At 43.2% G+C, this 18,458-nt stretch overlaps 1 protein-coding gene across 8 annotated transcripts in view; it reads right to left on the reverse strand.

Annotated features, from left to right (window-relative positions):
- WDR11 (WD repeat domain 11) overlaps positions 1-18,458 on the reverse strand; it is a 134,288-nt gene that overhangs the window by 111,959 nt on the left and 3,871 nt on the right. For all 8 annotated transcript variants that reach the window (XM_077258730.1, XM_077258727.1, XM_077258731.1 and 5 more), the window contains exon 2: positions 11,343-11,454. In XM_077258730.1, coding sequence (XP_077114845.1) covers positions 11,343-11,454 — 112 coding nt within the window. The remainder of the gene's footprint in view (positions 1-11,342; positions 11,455-18,458) is intronic.

Below are 18,458 nucleotides of genomic sequence, written 5' to 3' on the forward strand. Positions count from 1 at the left end.
AATAAAATAAAAAATGAAAATTATACTAGATGGAGGTCCGATGCCATCGCATCGGGAGGGCAGTAATATCACGATGGGGCAGGCATGCGGCGCTGTTGTTGCCTAATGGCATCCTGTGATAATCTAATGACTTTTGCTTCAGGGGACTCATGTGCTTGACGCCTATGCTTATATGTATTGTTTTTGTCCCAGCGATGCTGTTGCTCTTCAAGAGTCTCATTTGCCCTTTGTTGTCTTCGACGTTGTGCCTTTGCTGCTTTCTAGTGTTGAGCGATACCTTCCGATACTTGAAAGTATCGGTATCGGATAGTATCGGCCGATATCCGAAAAATATCGGATATCGCCGATACCGATACAAGTCAATGGGACACAAGTATCGGAAGCTATCCTGGATGGTTCCCAGGGTCTGAAGGAGAGGAAACTCTCCTTCAGGCCCTGGGATCCATATTCATGTAAAAAATAAAGAATAAAAATAAAAAATATGGATATACTCACCCCTCCGGCGGACCCTGGACCTAGCGGTGTTAACCGGCAGCCTCCGTTCCTAAGAATGAGCGAGTGAAGGACCTTCGATGACGTGGCGGCTTGTGATTGGTCGTGTGACCGCTCACGCGACCAATCACAAGACCGCGACGTCATCGCAGGTCCTTCACTCGCTCATTCTTAGGAACGGAGGCTGCCGGTTGCAGCGGTTACAACCAGGGCGCTTCAGAGGGTGAGTATATCCCTATTTTTTATTTTTATTCTTTATTTTACACATGAATATGCATTCCGATCCCGATTCCCGATATCGCAAAAATATCGGAACTTGGTATCGGAATTCCGATACCGCAAATATCGGCCGATACCCGATACTTGCGGTATCGGAATGCTCAACACTACTGCTTTCCTTTCATTGTTATTGGTGTACTTTTTAGGAGGAGCCATGTTGGCGTTGATATTTGCTTTTTAAACGGGTTTTCCCACGAACAAAAGTTCACTTTAAAAATTGTCTGTCTGACCGTGTACAGAACATAACACAACTCCTGGGCAGGGGAGGAAGCAAAAGACAATACTGACATTACAGCAGGAGATTGCAGAGGATACATTTTGTGAGGTAAAATATTTTTTAAAGACAGTCAGTGAAATATTTTACCTCACAAAATGAATCCTCTGTTATCTCCTGCTGTAATCTCAGTAATATAATTTTCTTCCTCCCCTGCCCAGCAGATGTGGTATGCTTCGTACACGGTAAGACACAGTTAATTTTTAAAATGAACTTTCGCTCGTGGGAAAACCCCTTTAATGTGACCGGCTTCCTCTGCCTGTAGACACATCACGCATCTGCTGCCAGGATCAGCCGAATGATTCACTGCACCTACGCATAATTCGCCATCTTTGTCCAGACAGATAGCAGCGGTCACATTAGGCTATGTGCACACGTCAGGATTTTATGCGGAAATTTTCCGCATAAAATCCGCACATGTTTTTCTTGGGGTTTTTTTCGCGGTTTTTTTGCGTTTTTTTCCGGAGATTCCCAATTCAATAACATAGTGGGAAATCCGCAAAATTAATGAACATGCTGCGTATTTTTCCGCATGCGTTTTTTTGGCGGAAAAATCCTCAACATGTGCACAAAAATTGCGGAATGCATTGGAAATGATGGGATGCATAATGTATGCGTTTTTTATGCGTTTTTGCCGCGGAATACCGCCAAAAGAAGCACAAAAAACGTGAAAAATCTGCGAATAATCCGGAACGTGTGCACATACCCTAAAACTGCGCATGCATTCCTCCTGTACAAAGATGGTGGCAGTGAGTCAATTATTCGTCTGATCCTGGCGCCGGCATGTTAGCGACGGTCTTCTGCTGGTGGTACCGTTCAAGAGGCTGCGTGAGAGTGTGTATGAGTGTGTGTAAGGTGAATGTGCGAGTGTGAAAGTGTGAGTTAGTGTGTGACAGTGAGTGTATATGTGTGAGAGTGTGTGAATGTGGTGCGTACGGCGTATAGTGTGTGTGTGTGTGTGTGTGTGTGTGTGTGTGTGTGTGTGTGTGTGGTGTGCGACGGTGTTCAGGTGGTGGTACCGCATAATAGGTTGGTACCAGCAGCAGTTTCCATATTGAGACATCCATCACTTGGGTGTCCCAATATGGTGGTCGGTGAACTTCCTCCGCTTGGAATTCTGGGATTCGAGGACATCCAGACGGAAGTGGATGACAGACAATTTAAGGTACAGTGCCTTGCGAAACTATTCGGCTCCCTTGAACTTTTCAACCTTTTCCGACTTGAACTTTTCACCTTTTCATGCTTCAAACATTAAGATACCAAATGTAAATTTTTGGTGAAGAATCAACAACAAGTGGAACACAATTGTGAAGTTGAACAAAATGTATTGGTTATTTTAAATTTTTGTGGAAATTCAAAAACTGAAAAGTGGAGCATGTAATATTATTCGGCCCTTTTACTTAATACTTTGTTGCACCACCTTTTGCTGCGATTACAGCTACAAGTCGCTTGGGGTATGTCTCTATCAGTTTTGTACATCGAGAGACTGAAATTCTTGCCCATTCTTCCTTGGCAAACAGCTCGAGCTCAGTGAGGTTTGATGGAGATCGTTTGTGAACAGCAGTTTTCAGCTCTTTCCACAGATTCTCTATTGGATTGAGGTCTGGACTTTGACTTGGCCATTCTAACACCTGGATACGTTTATTTGTGAACCATTCCATTGTAGATTTTGCTTTATGTTTGGGATCATTGTCTTGTTGGAAGACAAATCTCCGTCCCAGTCTCGGGTCTTTTGCAGACTCCCAACAGGTTTTCTTCAAGAATGGTCCTGTATTTGGCTCCATCCATCTTCCCATCAATTTTAACCATCTTCTCTGTCCCTGCTAAAGAAAAGCAGGCCCAAACCATGATGCTGCCACCACAATGTTTGACAGTGGGGATGGTGCGTTCAGGGTGATGAGCTGTGTTGCCTTTACGCCAAACATATCATTTGGCATTGTTGCCAAAAAGTTCGATTTTGGTTTCATCTGACCAGAGCACCTTCTTCCACATGTTTGGTGTGTATCCCAGGTGGCTTGTTGCAAACTTTAAACAACACTTTTTATGGGTATCTTTGAGAAATGGCTTTCTTCTTGCCACTCTTCCATAAAGGCCAGATTTGTGCAGTGTACGACTGATTGTTGTCCTATGGACAGACTGTCCCACCTCAGCTGTAGATCTCTGCAGTTTATCCAGAGTGATCATGGACCTCTTGGCTGCATCTCTTGATCAGTCTTCTTGTTTGAGATGAAAGTTTAGAGGGACGTCCGGGTCTTGGTAGATTTGCAGTGGTATGATACTCCTTCCATTTCAATATGATCGCTTGCACAGTGCTCCTTGGGCTGTTTAAAGTTTTGGAAATCATTTTGTATCCAAATCCGGCTTTAAACTTCTCCACAACAGTATCACGGACCTGCCTGTTGTGTTCCTTGGTCTTCATGATGCTCTCTGTGCTTCAAACAGAACCCTGAGACTATCACAGAGCAAGTGCATTTATACGGAGACTTGATTACACACAGGTGGATTATATTTATCATCATTAGGCATTTAGGACAACATTGGATCATTCAGAGATCCACAATGAACTTCTGGAGGGAGTGTGCTGCACTGAAAGTAAAGGGGCCGAATAATATTGCACGCCCCACTTTTCATTATTTGAATTTCCACAAAAATTTAAAATAACCAATAAATTTCATTCAACTTCACAATTGTGTTCCACTTGTCGTTGATTCTTCACCAAAAGAATATAAATATTATACATATCTACTATATAATTGTCTAAAGGTCACTTCCGTCTGTCTGTCCTTCTGTCTGTCACGGATATTCATTGGTCGCGGCCTCTGTCTGTCATGGAATCCAAGTCGCTGATTGGTCGTGGGCGTTTTGCCACGACCAATCAGCGACGCGCACAATCCGGAAGAAAATGGCCGCTCCTTACTCCCCGCACTCAGTGCCCGGCGCCCGCATACACCCCTCCGGTCACCGCTCACACAGGGTTAATGCCGGCGGTAACGGACCGCGTTATGCCGCGGGTAACGCACTCCGTTACCGCCGCTATTAACCCTGTGTGACCAAGTTTTCACTATTGACGCAGCCTATGCAGCGTCAATAGTAAAAACATCTAATGTTAAAAATAATTTAAAAAAATAAAAAATCATTAGATACTCACCTTCCGCCGCCTTTCCCGCTCCTCGCGATGCTCCGGCCGGTCCATGCAAGCAGCACGTTCCGGAGGCAAGGACGGTCTGGGAGAAGGACCTGCCATGACGTCACGGTCATGTGACCGCGACGTCATCACAAGTCCTGCGCGCCTGAGCGAGAAGGACCTGCCGTGAAGTCACGGTCATGTGACCGCGACGTGGTCATGTGACCGCGACGTGATCACAGGTCCTGCGCGCCTGCACGAAAAGGACCTGCCATGACGTCACGGTCACGTGACCGAGACGTCATCACACCATGGGACTGGAAGCTGCCGCCTGCACCCCACACAGGCGACAGAACTACAACGCGCCTGCGGAAGGTGAGTATATGGTTATTTTTTATTTTTTTAACCTGTGACATACGTGGCTGGGCAATATACTACGCAGCTGGGCAATATACTACGTGACTGCCCAATATACTACGTGGCTCTGTGTATACTACGTCACTTGGCAATATACTACGTCACTGGGCAATATACTACGTGGCTGGGCAATATACTACGTGGCTGGGCAATATACTACGTGGCTGGGCAATATACTACGTGGCTGGGCAATATACTACGTCGCTGGGCAATATACTACGTAACTGGGCGGCAATATACTACGTAACTGGGCAATATACTACATCACTGGGCAATATACTATGTGGACATACATATTCTAGAATACCTGATGCGTTAGAATCGGGCCACCATCTAGTATATTATATAATATATACTAGATGGTGGCCCGATTCTAACGCATCGGGTATTCTAGAATATGTATGTATGTATATAGCAGCCACACAGTACAGTATATAGCACAGGCCACGTAGTATATAGGAGCCATGTAGTATATAGCAAATACTACGTGGCCTGTGCTATATACTATGTGGCTGCTATATACATACATACATACATACATACATACATATTGTCTTCAGTGAACACTAACGAAATGATGGAAAAATAAAAATAAGTTACAGAGCTCAGAATGAAGCGATGCAAAACTAATATTTTTTATTATGTAATAGCTTCAGAACATAAAAATATGAATATATAAATGTGGTATCGCTGTAATCATATTGACCCAAAGAATAAAACTGCCTAATCAACAATTTATTACACACAGAACGGCATTTAAAAAAAAGAAAATAAATAAATAAAATTCTTGAATTGCTGTTTTTTGTTCATTCTGCGTCCCAAAATCGGAATAGAAAGTGATCAAAAAACGTTCCTGTAAAGCACATGAAGGGTTAATAAACTTCTTGAATGTGGTTTTGAGCAGGCTGAGGGCTGCAATTTTGAATTCTGTCAGTTTAGGGTATTTTCTTTCATATAGGCCCCTTAAAGTCACTTCAAAATGTGAGGTGGTCCCTAAAAAAAAATGGTTTGGATTCTGGACTTGGGCATGCGCAAACCACTACGCCACCAACGGAAAAATAAGCAAGATCTGGGGGAAGACACCACGCCCATCTGACCAGACCAGCCTGATTGACAGGCGAAAACGGCTACTTTGGTAACGTATTTCGGCAGCATAGGTGGGGAATCGGGGTCCACAAAATACACTATTGTAATGCACAGCTCAGGCCATATTTAACAGTATTTTTATCTCAGACGGAAAAAACAGGGTGACAGGTGCCCTTTAACTTTTCTAAATTCCTAAAAATAAATAAATGTTTCAAATTGTGCTGATGTAAAATAGACATGCGGCAAATTTTATTTAGTAACTACAGTTGAAAGCTGAAGTTTACATACTCTATATAAAAAGACATCTGCATGTTTTTCTCAATATCGGACATGAAATCAGAATAAACCTTTCCCATTTTAGGTCAATTAGGATTACCATAATTATTAATATTTGGCAAATGTCAGAAAAATGAGAGAGAGAATGTGTTTTAAGGCATTTTTATTACTTACTACAAAGTCAAAAATTTCCATACATTTCATTAGTATTTGGTACCATTGCCCTTAACCCCTTTCTGACATATGACGTACTATTCCATCGAGGGGGTATGGGCCCGTATGACCACCGACGGGATAGTACGTCATCACCGATCAGCCGCGCTCATGGGGAAAGCGCGGCCGATTGGGGCTGGGTGTCAGCTGACTATCGCAGCTGACATCCGGCACTATGTGTCAGGAGCGGTCACGGACTGCTCCTGGCACATTAACCCCCGGAACACTGCGATCAAACATGATCGCAGCGTTCCGGCGGCATAGGGAAGGATCGCACAGGGAGGGGGCTCCCTGCGAGCTTCCCTGAGACCCTCGGAGCAATGCGATGTGATCGCGTTGCTCCGAGGGTCTCCTACCTCCTCTTCCCTGCAGGCCCTGGATCCAAAATGGCCACGGGAGGCCTTCCGGGTCCTGCAGGGAGGTGGCTTGCAAGCGCCTGCTCAGAGCAGGCTCCAGCAAGCCTCCCGCAGTGCCTGTCAGATCGCTCATCTGACACGGTGCACTGCAAAGTGTCAGATCAGTGATCTGACACTATATAGTCATGTCCCCCCCCCCCTTGGGACAAAGTAAACAAGTAAAAAAAAAAAAAAAATTTTTAAATAAAATAAAAATATTTACACGTGTAAAAAAAAAAAAAAACCTAAACAAAGAAAAAATATATATATTGTTCCCATCAATACATTTCTTTATCTAAATAAAAAAAAACAATAAAAGTACACATTTAGTATTGCCGCGTCCGTAACGACCCGACCTATAAAACTGTCCCACTATTTAACCCCTTCAGTGAACGATGTAAAAAAAAAAAAAAAAAAAACACACACAAGGCAAAAAAACAACGCTTTATCATCATACCACCAAACAAAATGTGGAATAGCACGCGATCAAAAATAGAATTAGTCTTACCGGTAATTCGGTTTCTAGTAACCCACCACGACAGCACACCTGGAGGATGTTACTCCTTTCCTTATAGGGACAGGAAATGACAAAGAGGTTAAATAACCCCTCCCTCATCCTCCCCTCAGTGTTATTATAAAGGACCACAGGAGAAGTAATGCTTCAAATTATATTTATTCTTTTCAGAACGTATATTAAGCAAAGGGAGGGATTACTCCTGCTGTCGTGGTGGGTTACTAGAAACCGAATTACCGGTAATAATTTTCTCTGTGCATTCTTTGCACAATGTCTTCTTGTATGAAGAGGACAATTTCTTTACACAAACTGCGCATTTGCGCGTAGCTTTGGATTTGCCTCCTGATGCGGGTTCCTTGTCCCCCTGAAATAAAGGGGAGAAGGAATCATAAGTTTGCAACCCGCATCAGGGAGTGGACACCCTGGGCCAGACTACTTACTGGGGCCGAGATGTGCTGGGATCTGCAAGAGCAGAGCACGAGGCAGCGGACATCTCCATGATTTTCACCACACAGTGGTCCTACCTGAGATGTCTTCTTGTCTGGGGCTCTTAAATAGGCGACCGGACCACAGCACCTGTCCTCCTGGTGAGAGGACCTCCTCCTCCAATATCCGGATGTATGTGGGGGGAGGCCGCCGACATCATCCACGCCGTTCTATCATGTGTTCCAGCGTGGAACGCAAAAGGACCTTCCTGAACGCTGAAGCTGGCCGGCGTCTGACGTCACATCCTGCCACCGCCTTCAGACCGGAAGTCCTCATCGCGCGCATACCGCTGGAGGAGGAGAGGGGCTGGAGAGCTCCGAGAGGTCTCCAGCCGAAGAATGCCGCCCAGACCTTGCCCTGCAGGTGCGGACTGGTGGCGGATGTCCCGAGTCCAGAGGAGACGGGAGCAGCGCACGGGGAAGAGAGGCAAGTCTGCTCCCCAGCTGCCCGGCGTCAAGATTTCTTTTCCCACCGGTGACCGCTGCCAGCACAGTACACCTGGGATGACCTCTTCATCCCTAGTAGGGACAGGAAAAAACACTGAGGGGAGGATGAGGGAGGGGTTATTTAACCTCTTTGTCATTTCCTGTCCCTATTAGGAAAGGAGTAACATCCTCCAGGTGTGCTGTCGTGGTGGTTACTAGAGAAAAGAGGGATATAAAAAAAAATGGTACCGCTGAAAACGTCATCTTGTCCCGCAAAAAACGAGCCGCCATACAGCGTCATCAGCGAAAAAATAAAAAAAAAGTTATAGTCCTCAGTATAAAGCGATGCAAAAATATATATAATTTTTATTGTATAAAAGCGCCAAAACATAAAAAAAAATGATATGAATGAGGTATCGCTGTAATCGTACTGACCCGAAAAATAAAACTGCTTTATCAAATGTGGAATGGTATAAGCGCCCCCCCCCCAAAAGAAATTCATAAATTGCTGTTTTTTGGTTATTCTGCCTCACAAAAAATAAAAAGCGATCAAAAAAGTCACGTGCCCGAAAGCGGTACCAATACAAACGTCAACTCGTCCTGCAAAAAACAAGACCTCACATGACTCTGTGGACCAAAATATGGAAAAATTATAGCTCTCAAAATGTGGAGACGCAAAAACAATTTTTTGCACTAAAAAGTGTCTTTTAATGTATGACAGCTGCCAATCAAAAATCCGCTAAAAACCCGCTATAAATAGTAAATCAAACCCCCCTTCATCACCCCCTTAGTTAGGGAAAAATAATAAAATAAAAAAAATGTATTTATTTCCATTTTCTGAAGTAATTTTTTTGTGAAGAAAAGTTAAATGTTCATTTTTGTTTAACATTCCAAAAATTCCTGAGAAACACCTGAAGGGTTAATATACTTCTTGAATGTGGTTTTGAGCACCTTGAGGGGTGCAGTTTTTAGAATGGTGTCACACTTGGGTATTTTCTATCATATAGACCCCTCAAGGTGACTTCAAATGTGATGTGTTCCAGAGTTATAACCTCATAAAGGGACAGTGGTCAGAATTGTAAAAATTGCCCCGGTCATTAACGTGCAAACCACCCTTGGGGGTAAAGGGGTTAAACAGAGTGACTTGGGTCACACGTTTGGGATCTCCTTCCACAAGCTTCTCACAACAGTTGGTCGGAATTTGGGCCCATTCCTCCTGAGAAAACTTGTGTAACTGATCCAGGTTTGTAAGTCGCCTTGCTCGACCTGGCCTTTTCAATAGGATTGAGATCAGGGCTTTGTGATGGCCGCTCCAAAACATTGACTTTATCCTTCAGCCACTTTGTTACCATTTTGGCAATATTCTTCGGGTCATTGTCCATTTGGAAGACCCACTTCCTGGCTGATGTCTTGAGATGTTGCTCCGGTATTGCCACAATCTTCTTTTCTCATGATGCCACCTATTTTGTGAAGTGCACCAGTCCCTCCTGCAGTAAACAACCCCACAACATGATGCTGCCACCACCACTGTGTTTCACAGCTGGGATGGTGTTCTTAGTCTTACAAGCTTCTCCCCTTTTCCTCCAAACGTAACGATGGTCATTACGCTCATTATGCTACACAAAGAAGCAGTGTGTTTCAGGTGTGCATTAAAGTACATGGACAGGTGTGTCTTTAACTAATCCTCTCTTCTACATGCTACTCCCATACTGGAATAAGCGATTACATGACAAAGGCTCCGGTGGAGCAGAAACGTTTGGTTAAGATCGCATGAGCTGTATTATTCTGCTGCGCTCCCAGATAAATAAAACTATACTTTGTTTTGCATGACAAAATTGCACGTAATTCTATTAGAGTGTGCGGTGAATTGAATTCTTATTTAGACTTAGGACCACTGGTCCGTTACACCAGCACCTCGCCCTATTAAGGCTAAGTGCATGCCAAAGACCCTTCCCACAATTGTGTAAAGGCATAGTAATCTTAGTGTATGTAAACTTTTTGACTTTGCAGTAAGTAATAAAAATGCCTTAAAACATTCTCTCTCTCATAATTCTGGCATTTGGCAAATATTAATAATTATGGTAATCCTGATTGACCTAAAACAGGAAAGGTTTATTCTGATTTCATGTCAGATATTGAGAAAAACATGCAGATGTGTCTTTTTATACAGTGTATGTAAACTTCTAGTTTCAACTGTATTTTGTGTGACATGACTATCTGGTTTAAGAGCATAATAAATTAAAAGTTGAAAATTTGTTGAAAAGTTTGCAATTTTTAATTTTTTTTCACAAATAAATGCAAGTCATATCAAATAAATTTTACCAGTATCATGAAGTACAATGTATCATTAAAACCAGTCTCAGAATCAGTGGGATCCGTTAAAGAGTGCTAGAGTTATAGCCTCATAAAGTGACACTGGTCAGAATTGTACAATTTGGCCTGGTCAGGAAGGTGAAACAGGCTCGGTGGATAAAGGGGATAAATTAGGTAGTAAGTGTCAAAGTACATATGAATGCCAGGACTCAAGGTTTCCAAGCAATATACCGTAGTATAAATTACCACAGTCTACGCCGACTTGTTTTCGTCTCATAGTGCATCCTTCTGTCATCTTTTGCTCAGGAAATTGATAAAACAGAGGCAACTGGCAATCCACAAGTGTAAAAGATAATGCAATTTCTGCAAAATACAAAACGTGACATCAACCCCGCCAGAATTGGCACATCTAATATATGTGCTTTTCCTTGGGTGCCTGCGGGCAGCTATTTTTTATGCAGGGGCCCTTACCAGCCTGAGAACACCAGCCCCCAGCTGTTTTAGGTTGGCTGGTTGTCAAAAAATAGGGGAGACCCAACGTCATTTTATTTATTTAAATAATTTTAAAACAATAGTGTGGGGACCCCTCTATTCTTCATAACCAGCCTTGCTGAAGTTGACAGCTGAGGGTTGCAGCCCGCAGCTGTCAGTTTTGCCTGGCTGGTTATCAAAAATACAGGGGAATCCCACGGCATTTTTTTTATATATAGATTTATAGCGCAGGCGGAGGCTAATGAATGTTCCCATCTGCCGCTGCCTGCTCTCGCTGTTATCAGCTGAACACAACTCTCAACATTGTCCCCCATTAGCGCTGATCGCAGCACGAGCAGGGGAGACTAATGAGAGCTGTCTTCAGCACCCAGCACAAATTCAATTAATAAAATTAAAGTTTTACTGAAACTCCAACAAAAATGCCTATCGGTCTTATCAGCTCCTGTTGCTCTATATTATCCTGCCCGAAGATCAGACACCATTTTCATTGTGACATGTTCACTTTTAAGATATCTGCATTATAAGATATGACAACAAGTCCGGTTGTTCAGCTTACCTTGACTATGTCAGACTTGTGTTTTTCTAAGACCTGAAGTATCTGTGCCGTGCTGGGGTCCACCACAAGAACCAGCGAATGACAGCCATAAGCAATCAGACCTTGACAGCCCCTGTTAAGAAAGCCTTGTTAGAGTCATCACAGGAGGAAAAAACTGACTATGAGCAGAATAAATATACAGAAACAGAAATGTAGATTAGCCGCTACTTCACTTCAGTCCTCTGTAAATAATAGAATCCGGCCCTGACCTGAGGAACAGTCGTCCTTTCCAGAGGAAAGTGCATAAGATTTGAAACGCATGCCTAATGGGAGACCAAGCCACGAGGACCGAAGACTCACAACGCAAATATCACTGCATGTATCAAATAGCCTGAGACTCTACAGAGGTAGCCAACTAATGTCGCCACCACTAGTCTCCTAAAGCCATTCACATCTTCCCACAGGTTGCTTTTTAGCTGCTTTTTTTTCCCCTTTATCCAAAACCTGATCTCTTGGCAGTAAAAAAACCCCAGGTTTTGATGCTTTTTTTGCTACTTTTTTCAGGATCCCAAAGCTCAGCTCTGATTCCACCTTGTAAGCATGAACAACACAATTGCAAGATGTATGTGAAACCATAAAACTTTTTTTTTTTTTTTTTTTTTTTAAAAGGCAATTTTATCAAATTTAGTCGCAAAAGTTTGTAATGCCTGGAAAAAAAAATAGTGACTATTATGAAAAAAAACTTAATATGAGTTCATGAAAAAATACACAATTGCAAATGTAAAAACAGTGATAGGGAGAGGGGAGGAGTTACATTGGTCAGGAATAGTTTACCTAACATTGACAGAGCATTGAGATGGTCGGGTATTGTTTACTTTCTCACCTTGGTAGGGCATTGAACTGGTAGGGTATTGTTCAATTTCACATACTGGTAAGGCAAGGAGATACTCAGGCTAAGGCTACTTTCACACTAGCGTCGTACGAAAGCGCTGCACAACGGGGGCAGCGGATGCTGTTTTTCAACGCATCCCCTGCCCCATTGTGATGCGCGGGGGGTGGGGGCGGCGTTCCGGCCGCGCATGCGCGGTCGGAAAAGACGGTCTCGACGCACCAAAAAACGTTACATGCAACTTTTGGTGGCGACGGACCGACGCAACTGTCGCACGACGTGTGGCAATGCGTCGCACTGCGTTGCTAATGCAAGTCTATGGAGAAAAAACGCATCCTGCAAGCACTTTTGCAGGATGCGTTTTTTCTACAAAACGACGCATAGCGACGTGCAGTGCACGACGCTAGTGTGAAAGTAGCCTTAGTTTACTTTTCATAAATCACAAATTTCATTAACTAGTAAACAGGCTCCGGTGAGGACATTTCGGTTTAAACTTGCAAAAAGCACAAAAATAAATGAGTTTCACATACTGCTGTACCTGCGTTTTGTTTCACTAAAAATGCAGCAAAAACAGGGGTCTCAGATGATTCCCACCCATCTGCAGATGATTAAAAAGCCCAAAATAAAAAAAGGTCAAAAGTATAGCTAATCTATTATTTTTTTTTTAAAGCACCACCCCAGCGTTTATTTTTATTGCACCGCTGGAGTGGTACTTTAAATTTAACCACTTAATGACCACCGATACACCAATCAAACTCCCCTTTATCACCCTCTTAGTTAGGTAAAAATAATAAAATAAAAAAATTGTATTTCCACTTTAGGGTTAGGGTTCGGGCTAGGGTTGTGGTTAGGGTTATGGCTGGGATTAGGAGTGTGTTGGGGTTAGGGTTGGAGTTAAAATAGGGGGGGTTCCACTGTTTAGGTGCATCAGGAGGTCTCCAAACACGACATGGTGCCCACCATTGATTACAGCCAATTTTGTGTAAAGTCAAACGGTGATCCCTCCCTTCTGAGCCCTGCCATGCACCCAAACAGTGGCTTTTCCCCACATACTGGGTATCGACGTACTTAGGAGAAATTGCACAACAAATTTTGCGGTCCATTTTCTCCTGATAACCTTACGAAAATAAAAAAAAATTGGTTCCAAAGTAAATTTTTTATGAAAAAATAAATTGTTCATTTTTTTCCTTCCACATTGCTTTAGTTCTTGTGAAGCACCTCACAGGTTAATAAACTTCTTGAATGTGGTTTTGCTCACCTTGAGGGATGCAGTTTTTAGAATGGTGTCACTTTTGGGTATTTTCTGTTATATTGACCCCTTAAACTCAATTCAAATGTGAAGTGGTCCCTAAAAAAATGGTTTTGTAAATTTTGCTGGAAAAATGAGAAATCGCTGGTCAACTTTTAACCCTTATAACGTCCTAACCAAAAAAATTATGTTTCCAAAATTGTGCTGATGTACAGTAGACATGTGGGAAACGTTATTTATTAACCATTTTGTGTGACACCACTCTCTGATTTAAGGGTACAACAATTAAAAGTTTGAAAATTGCACAATTTACAAAATTTTTGCCAAATTTCAGTTTTTTTCATGAGTAAAGTTATATCGAAGAAATTTTACCACTAACATGAAGTACAATATGTGACAAAAAAATTCTCAGAATCAGCAGGATCAGTTAACGCGTTCCAGAGCTATACTCATAATGTGACAGTGGTCCGAATTGTAAAAAGTGGCTTGGTCATTAAGTACCAAATTGGCTCTGTCACTAAGGGATTAAATTCCCTGCCTCTTGTCTGATACCTATCTGCCGCCTTCATCTTTTCCAATGTCGCTCCCGTTAGTTTCCAGCGAAAAGTGACCTGCCTTCAGCTTCAGTGTTTCATGGAACTGCGCAGAGGTCACTAATCAATGCGAGTCTATGAGAGCCACATTCTGGTGCCATGGGACCACAGCAGTGCCAACGAGCGGTGAAGACGCCAGAGTATGACTGTGACCGGGGGCAGGGAACTTACACTTAATGCGCCGCTCCAGCGCTTAGAAAAACAAAACAAAACACAAAGCTGGAGTGGTGCTTTAACAACATGCAGTAATAGGAAAGAGCAAGATGGCAAAACCTTTTTCACGGCCCCTTACTAGAGTATTATTTTGAAAACGGAAGATTAGGAACTTTGACATACATTAGGGTACGTGCACACACAGAAGAAGACCTCCATAAAATGAATATAGTGCACAGCAATGTTAGAACAACCTCGCTCTGCACATGTTCTGTCTTATGTAATTTATTTTAAACGACATCAGGGTTCGGAAACCGTGAAGCGGTTAAAAGCAGCGACACGCTCATTCTTCGGGCGACTTCCACTTGGAAGAGTAAAAGACGCAGCTTAACGCTCCAGTCCCGAGTGCCGGTGGCAGTGCCGGGTACTGATGCTCGAATTTCTCGCATGTACGACCCCGGCCTTAGAGTCAAACACCTCGCTCCCAACTTGTCATTTCTTTTCTCCCTTTTGCTTAACTCTGTCTTCATCGAGGGATAAGATTACACTTGCTGCCTATAGAAGTCTATGAATCGGAAGGGGAAATTATTGGATGAAGAGTGAAGCAAGAAGAACCTGCAGAAGATAAGACTACGATAAAAGTATAAGGCTACGTTCACATTTGCGGTCAGCGCCGCAGCGTCGGGCGCCGCAGCGTCGCCGCATGCGTCATGCGCCCCTATATTTAACATGGGGGCGCATGGACATGCGTCGCACTTGCGTTTTGCGCCGCATGCGTCACTGCGGCGCCCGCGTCCGGGCGCAGAGGATGCAGCAAGTTGCATTTTTGCTGCGTCCAAAATCAATGAAAAAAAGGACGCATGCGGCGCAAAACGCAGCGTTGTGCATGCGTTTTGCTGCGTTTTTGTTTGCGTTGTGCGTTGCGGCGCCGACGCTGCGGCGCACAACGCAAATGTGAACGTAGCCTAAGATACAAGTCACATAGTGGCCGCAAGTCCTGTTATTCCTCATAGACTTTCAGGAGTCAGAAACATCAACGCATCAAACATTTAATTGTGCAGCAAAAAGTAATATTCCATCATTAAATAATTAATAGGATGATCAGTTTTACCACAATCTCACTTTGGACGAAAGTTTTACTCCTAAAAAAATATATTAAAGAAAATTACACATTAAGAAACGACAGGTCCAGCGCCCTTTATGGGGACAAACCCAAAATGGCAGGAAATATATTGGATTCACACAGTGAAACATCTAACCACATTACAAACGGTACATATTACTAAAGCAATCCAGGCATGAAGAAGCCGACCGGCCGAGATCATTTTCGCTGCAGGACGAGGCTTTCATGTGAGATTCTAGGAGCTTTCTTGTCATTTTTTGCTCATTATCTGAGTGCTGAAATGGAGAGAAAATATGACAAGTTGGAGCAAATATTCCTTCCCTATTACTGCCATTCACGCTCCCTTTACGCTGTCATGTTCCTGCCTTCCTGAACTTACCCTTAGGGCTTGTTTCCACATGCGAGAAACACGTCCGTGTCTCGCATGTAGAAACCAAGCTCTGGCGCCGGCACTCATGAGCGGAGCTGTGCGGCTCCATGTGTTCCTATGCGGCCGCACGCTCTGCTCCGGAGTGCAGACACCAGAGCTTGGTTTCTACATGCGAGATGCGGACGTGTGACTCGCATGTGGAAATGAGCCCTTAGGCTGTGCGCACATGTTGCATTTTTGCTGTATTACTTCAGTGCAGATGTCACAAAACCTGAAAGGTTTTCTGATGCCAGTAAAATGAATGAGAATCCTCAAGTCTTATGCACAGGTTGCTTATTTTTTCCTTGCAGATTTAAATCTGCAACATGTCAATTCTTTCAGGGCACGTGCCAACGATCAGAAATTGCTGCGGGTTTGACGCTGAATATTTATGCAGTGTCAAAACCGCAGGGGACAGATTTGTTCTAGAATTCCCATGTCCACTATGCGTGCATGTGCGCCTGATCACCTGTGGACACTGACATGCGGCGCATCTTTCAGGACCGCAGCACGTTAATTTCTCTGGCGGAGACACTAACCTCCACAACAGAAATTTCATCAATAAAATGTATTGAATGCGGTAAATCCATATGGTCTGGTGAACACTTGCAGATATGGTGTACCTGCGTTCAATACAAGGAAGCACTTTGGATGCAGCGAACATATGCTACGTCCAAGGCGCCGCTAGTCCTGGATCGTGGGCACATAGCCTCAGCATTTTTGCTGCAGATATATCACCCATACTAATGATTGGGGAAAAATCTGCAACAAAAACACAAGTACAAAAACACGTTTTTTCCCGCCAAGAGATGCAGAAATTAAAAATGTACACATTTTGCCTACATTTCACCCGGTGATATCTGCAGCATACATTGGAGTGATGGTAATTTCAAATCTGCAAATACCCCTAGTACGACCCCTAACACATTACCTCCCCAGCAGGGATGGGGAAATATCACTACGCAGCTCCAAATTTACCTTCTAACACTGCCAAATGACAGACTACAAAAACCATGGTGAAGCAATACCTTCCAGCAATAGAAACAACATCCGGCATAATTTTTTTCCCCCATTTCTTTGTATGGGAATAACACCAGGGAAATGTTGCTGTTTAGTAAGAATAGTGATGAGGTGACTGGTTGAAGGTTTTAAAGGATATTAACACATTTTTTTTTTTACCGAAAAGCATGTACACTGGGTACGGAAAGTATTCAGACCCTTTTAAACTTTTCAGTCTGTTTCATTGCAGCCATTTGGTAAATTCAAAAAAGTTTATTTTTTTCTCATTAATGTATACTCTGCACCCCATCTTGACTGAAAAAAAAAACAGAAATGAAGAAATTTTTGCAAATTTATTAAAAAAGAAAACAGAAATAATCACATGGTCATAAGTATTCAGACCCTTTGCTCAGACACTCATATTTAAGTCACATGTTGTCCATTTCCTTGTGATCCTCCTTGAGATGGTTCTACTCCTTCATTGGAGTCCAGCTGTGTTTAATTAATCTGATAGGACTTGATTTGGAAAGGCACACACCTGTCTATATAAACCCTCACAGCTTACAGTACATGTCAGACCAAATGAGAATCATGAGGTCAAAGGAACTGGCCAAGGAGCTCAGAGACAGAATTGTGGCAAGGCACAGATCTGGCCAAGGTTACAACAGAATTTCTGCAGTACTCAAGGTTCCTAAGAGAACAGTGGCCTCCATAATCCGTAATTGGAAGACGTTTGGGACCACCAGAAGTCTTCCTAGACCTGGCCGTCCAGCCAAACTGAGCAATCGTGGGAGAAGAGCCTTGCTGAGAGAGGTAAAGAAGAAACCCAAGATCACTGTGGCTGAGCTCCAGAGATGCAGTAAGGAGATGGGAGAAAGTTCCACAAAGCCAAGTATCACTGCAGTCCTCCACCAGTCAGGCGTTTATGGCAGAGTGGCCAAACAGAAGCCTCTCCTCAGTGCAAGACATATGAAAGCCCGCAGAGAGTTTGCTAAAAAAAAACAAAAAAAAAAAAAAAACACAACACACAAAGGTCTCCCAGACTATGAGAAACAAGATTCCCTGGTCTGATGAGATGAAGATAGAGATTTTTGGTGATAATTCTAAGTGGTATGTGTGGAGAAAACCAGGCGCTGCTCATCACCTGCCCAATACAATCCCAACAGTGAAACATGTGGTGGCAGCATCATGCTATGGGGGTGTTTTTCAGCTGCAGGGACAAGATGACTGGTTGTCATTGAAGGAAACATAAATGCGCCAAGTACAGAAATATCCTTGATGAAAACATCTTCCAGAGTGCTCTGGACATCAGACTTGGCCGAAGGTTCACCTACCAACAAGACAATGACCCTAAGCACACAGCTAAAATAACAAAGGAGTGGCTTCAGAACAACTCTATGACCATTCTTGACTGGCCCAGCCAGAGCCCTGACTTAAAGCCAATTGAACATCTCTGGAGAGACCTGAAAATGGCTGTCCACCAACGATCACCATCCAACTTGATGGAACTGGAGAGGATCTGCAAGGAAGAATGGCAGAGGATCCCCAAATCCAGGTGTGAAAAACTTGTTGCGTCATTCCCAAGAAGACTCATGTCTGTACTAGCTCAAAAGGTGCTTCTACTCAATACTGAGCAAAGGGTCTGAATACTTATGACCACGTGATATTTCAGTTACTTTTTTTAACAATTTCCAAAAATGTCTACATTTCTGTTTTTTTTTC

The sequence above is a fragment of the Ranitomeya variabilis genome, chromosome 4, assembly GCF_051348905.1.
Source record: "Ranitomeya variabilis isolate aRanVar5 chromosome 4, aRanVar5.hap1, whole genome shotgun sequence".
In the NCBI taxonomy this organism is placed as follows: domain Eukaryota; kingdom Metazoa; phylum Chordata; class Amphibia; order Anura; family Dendrobatidae; genus Ranitomeya; species Ranitomeya variabilis.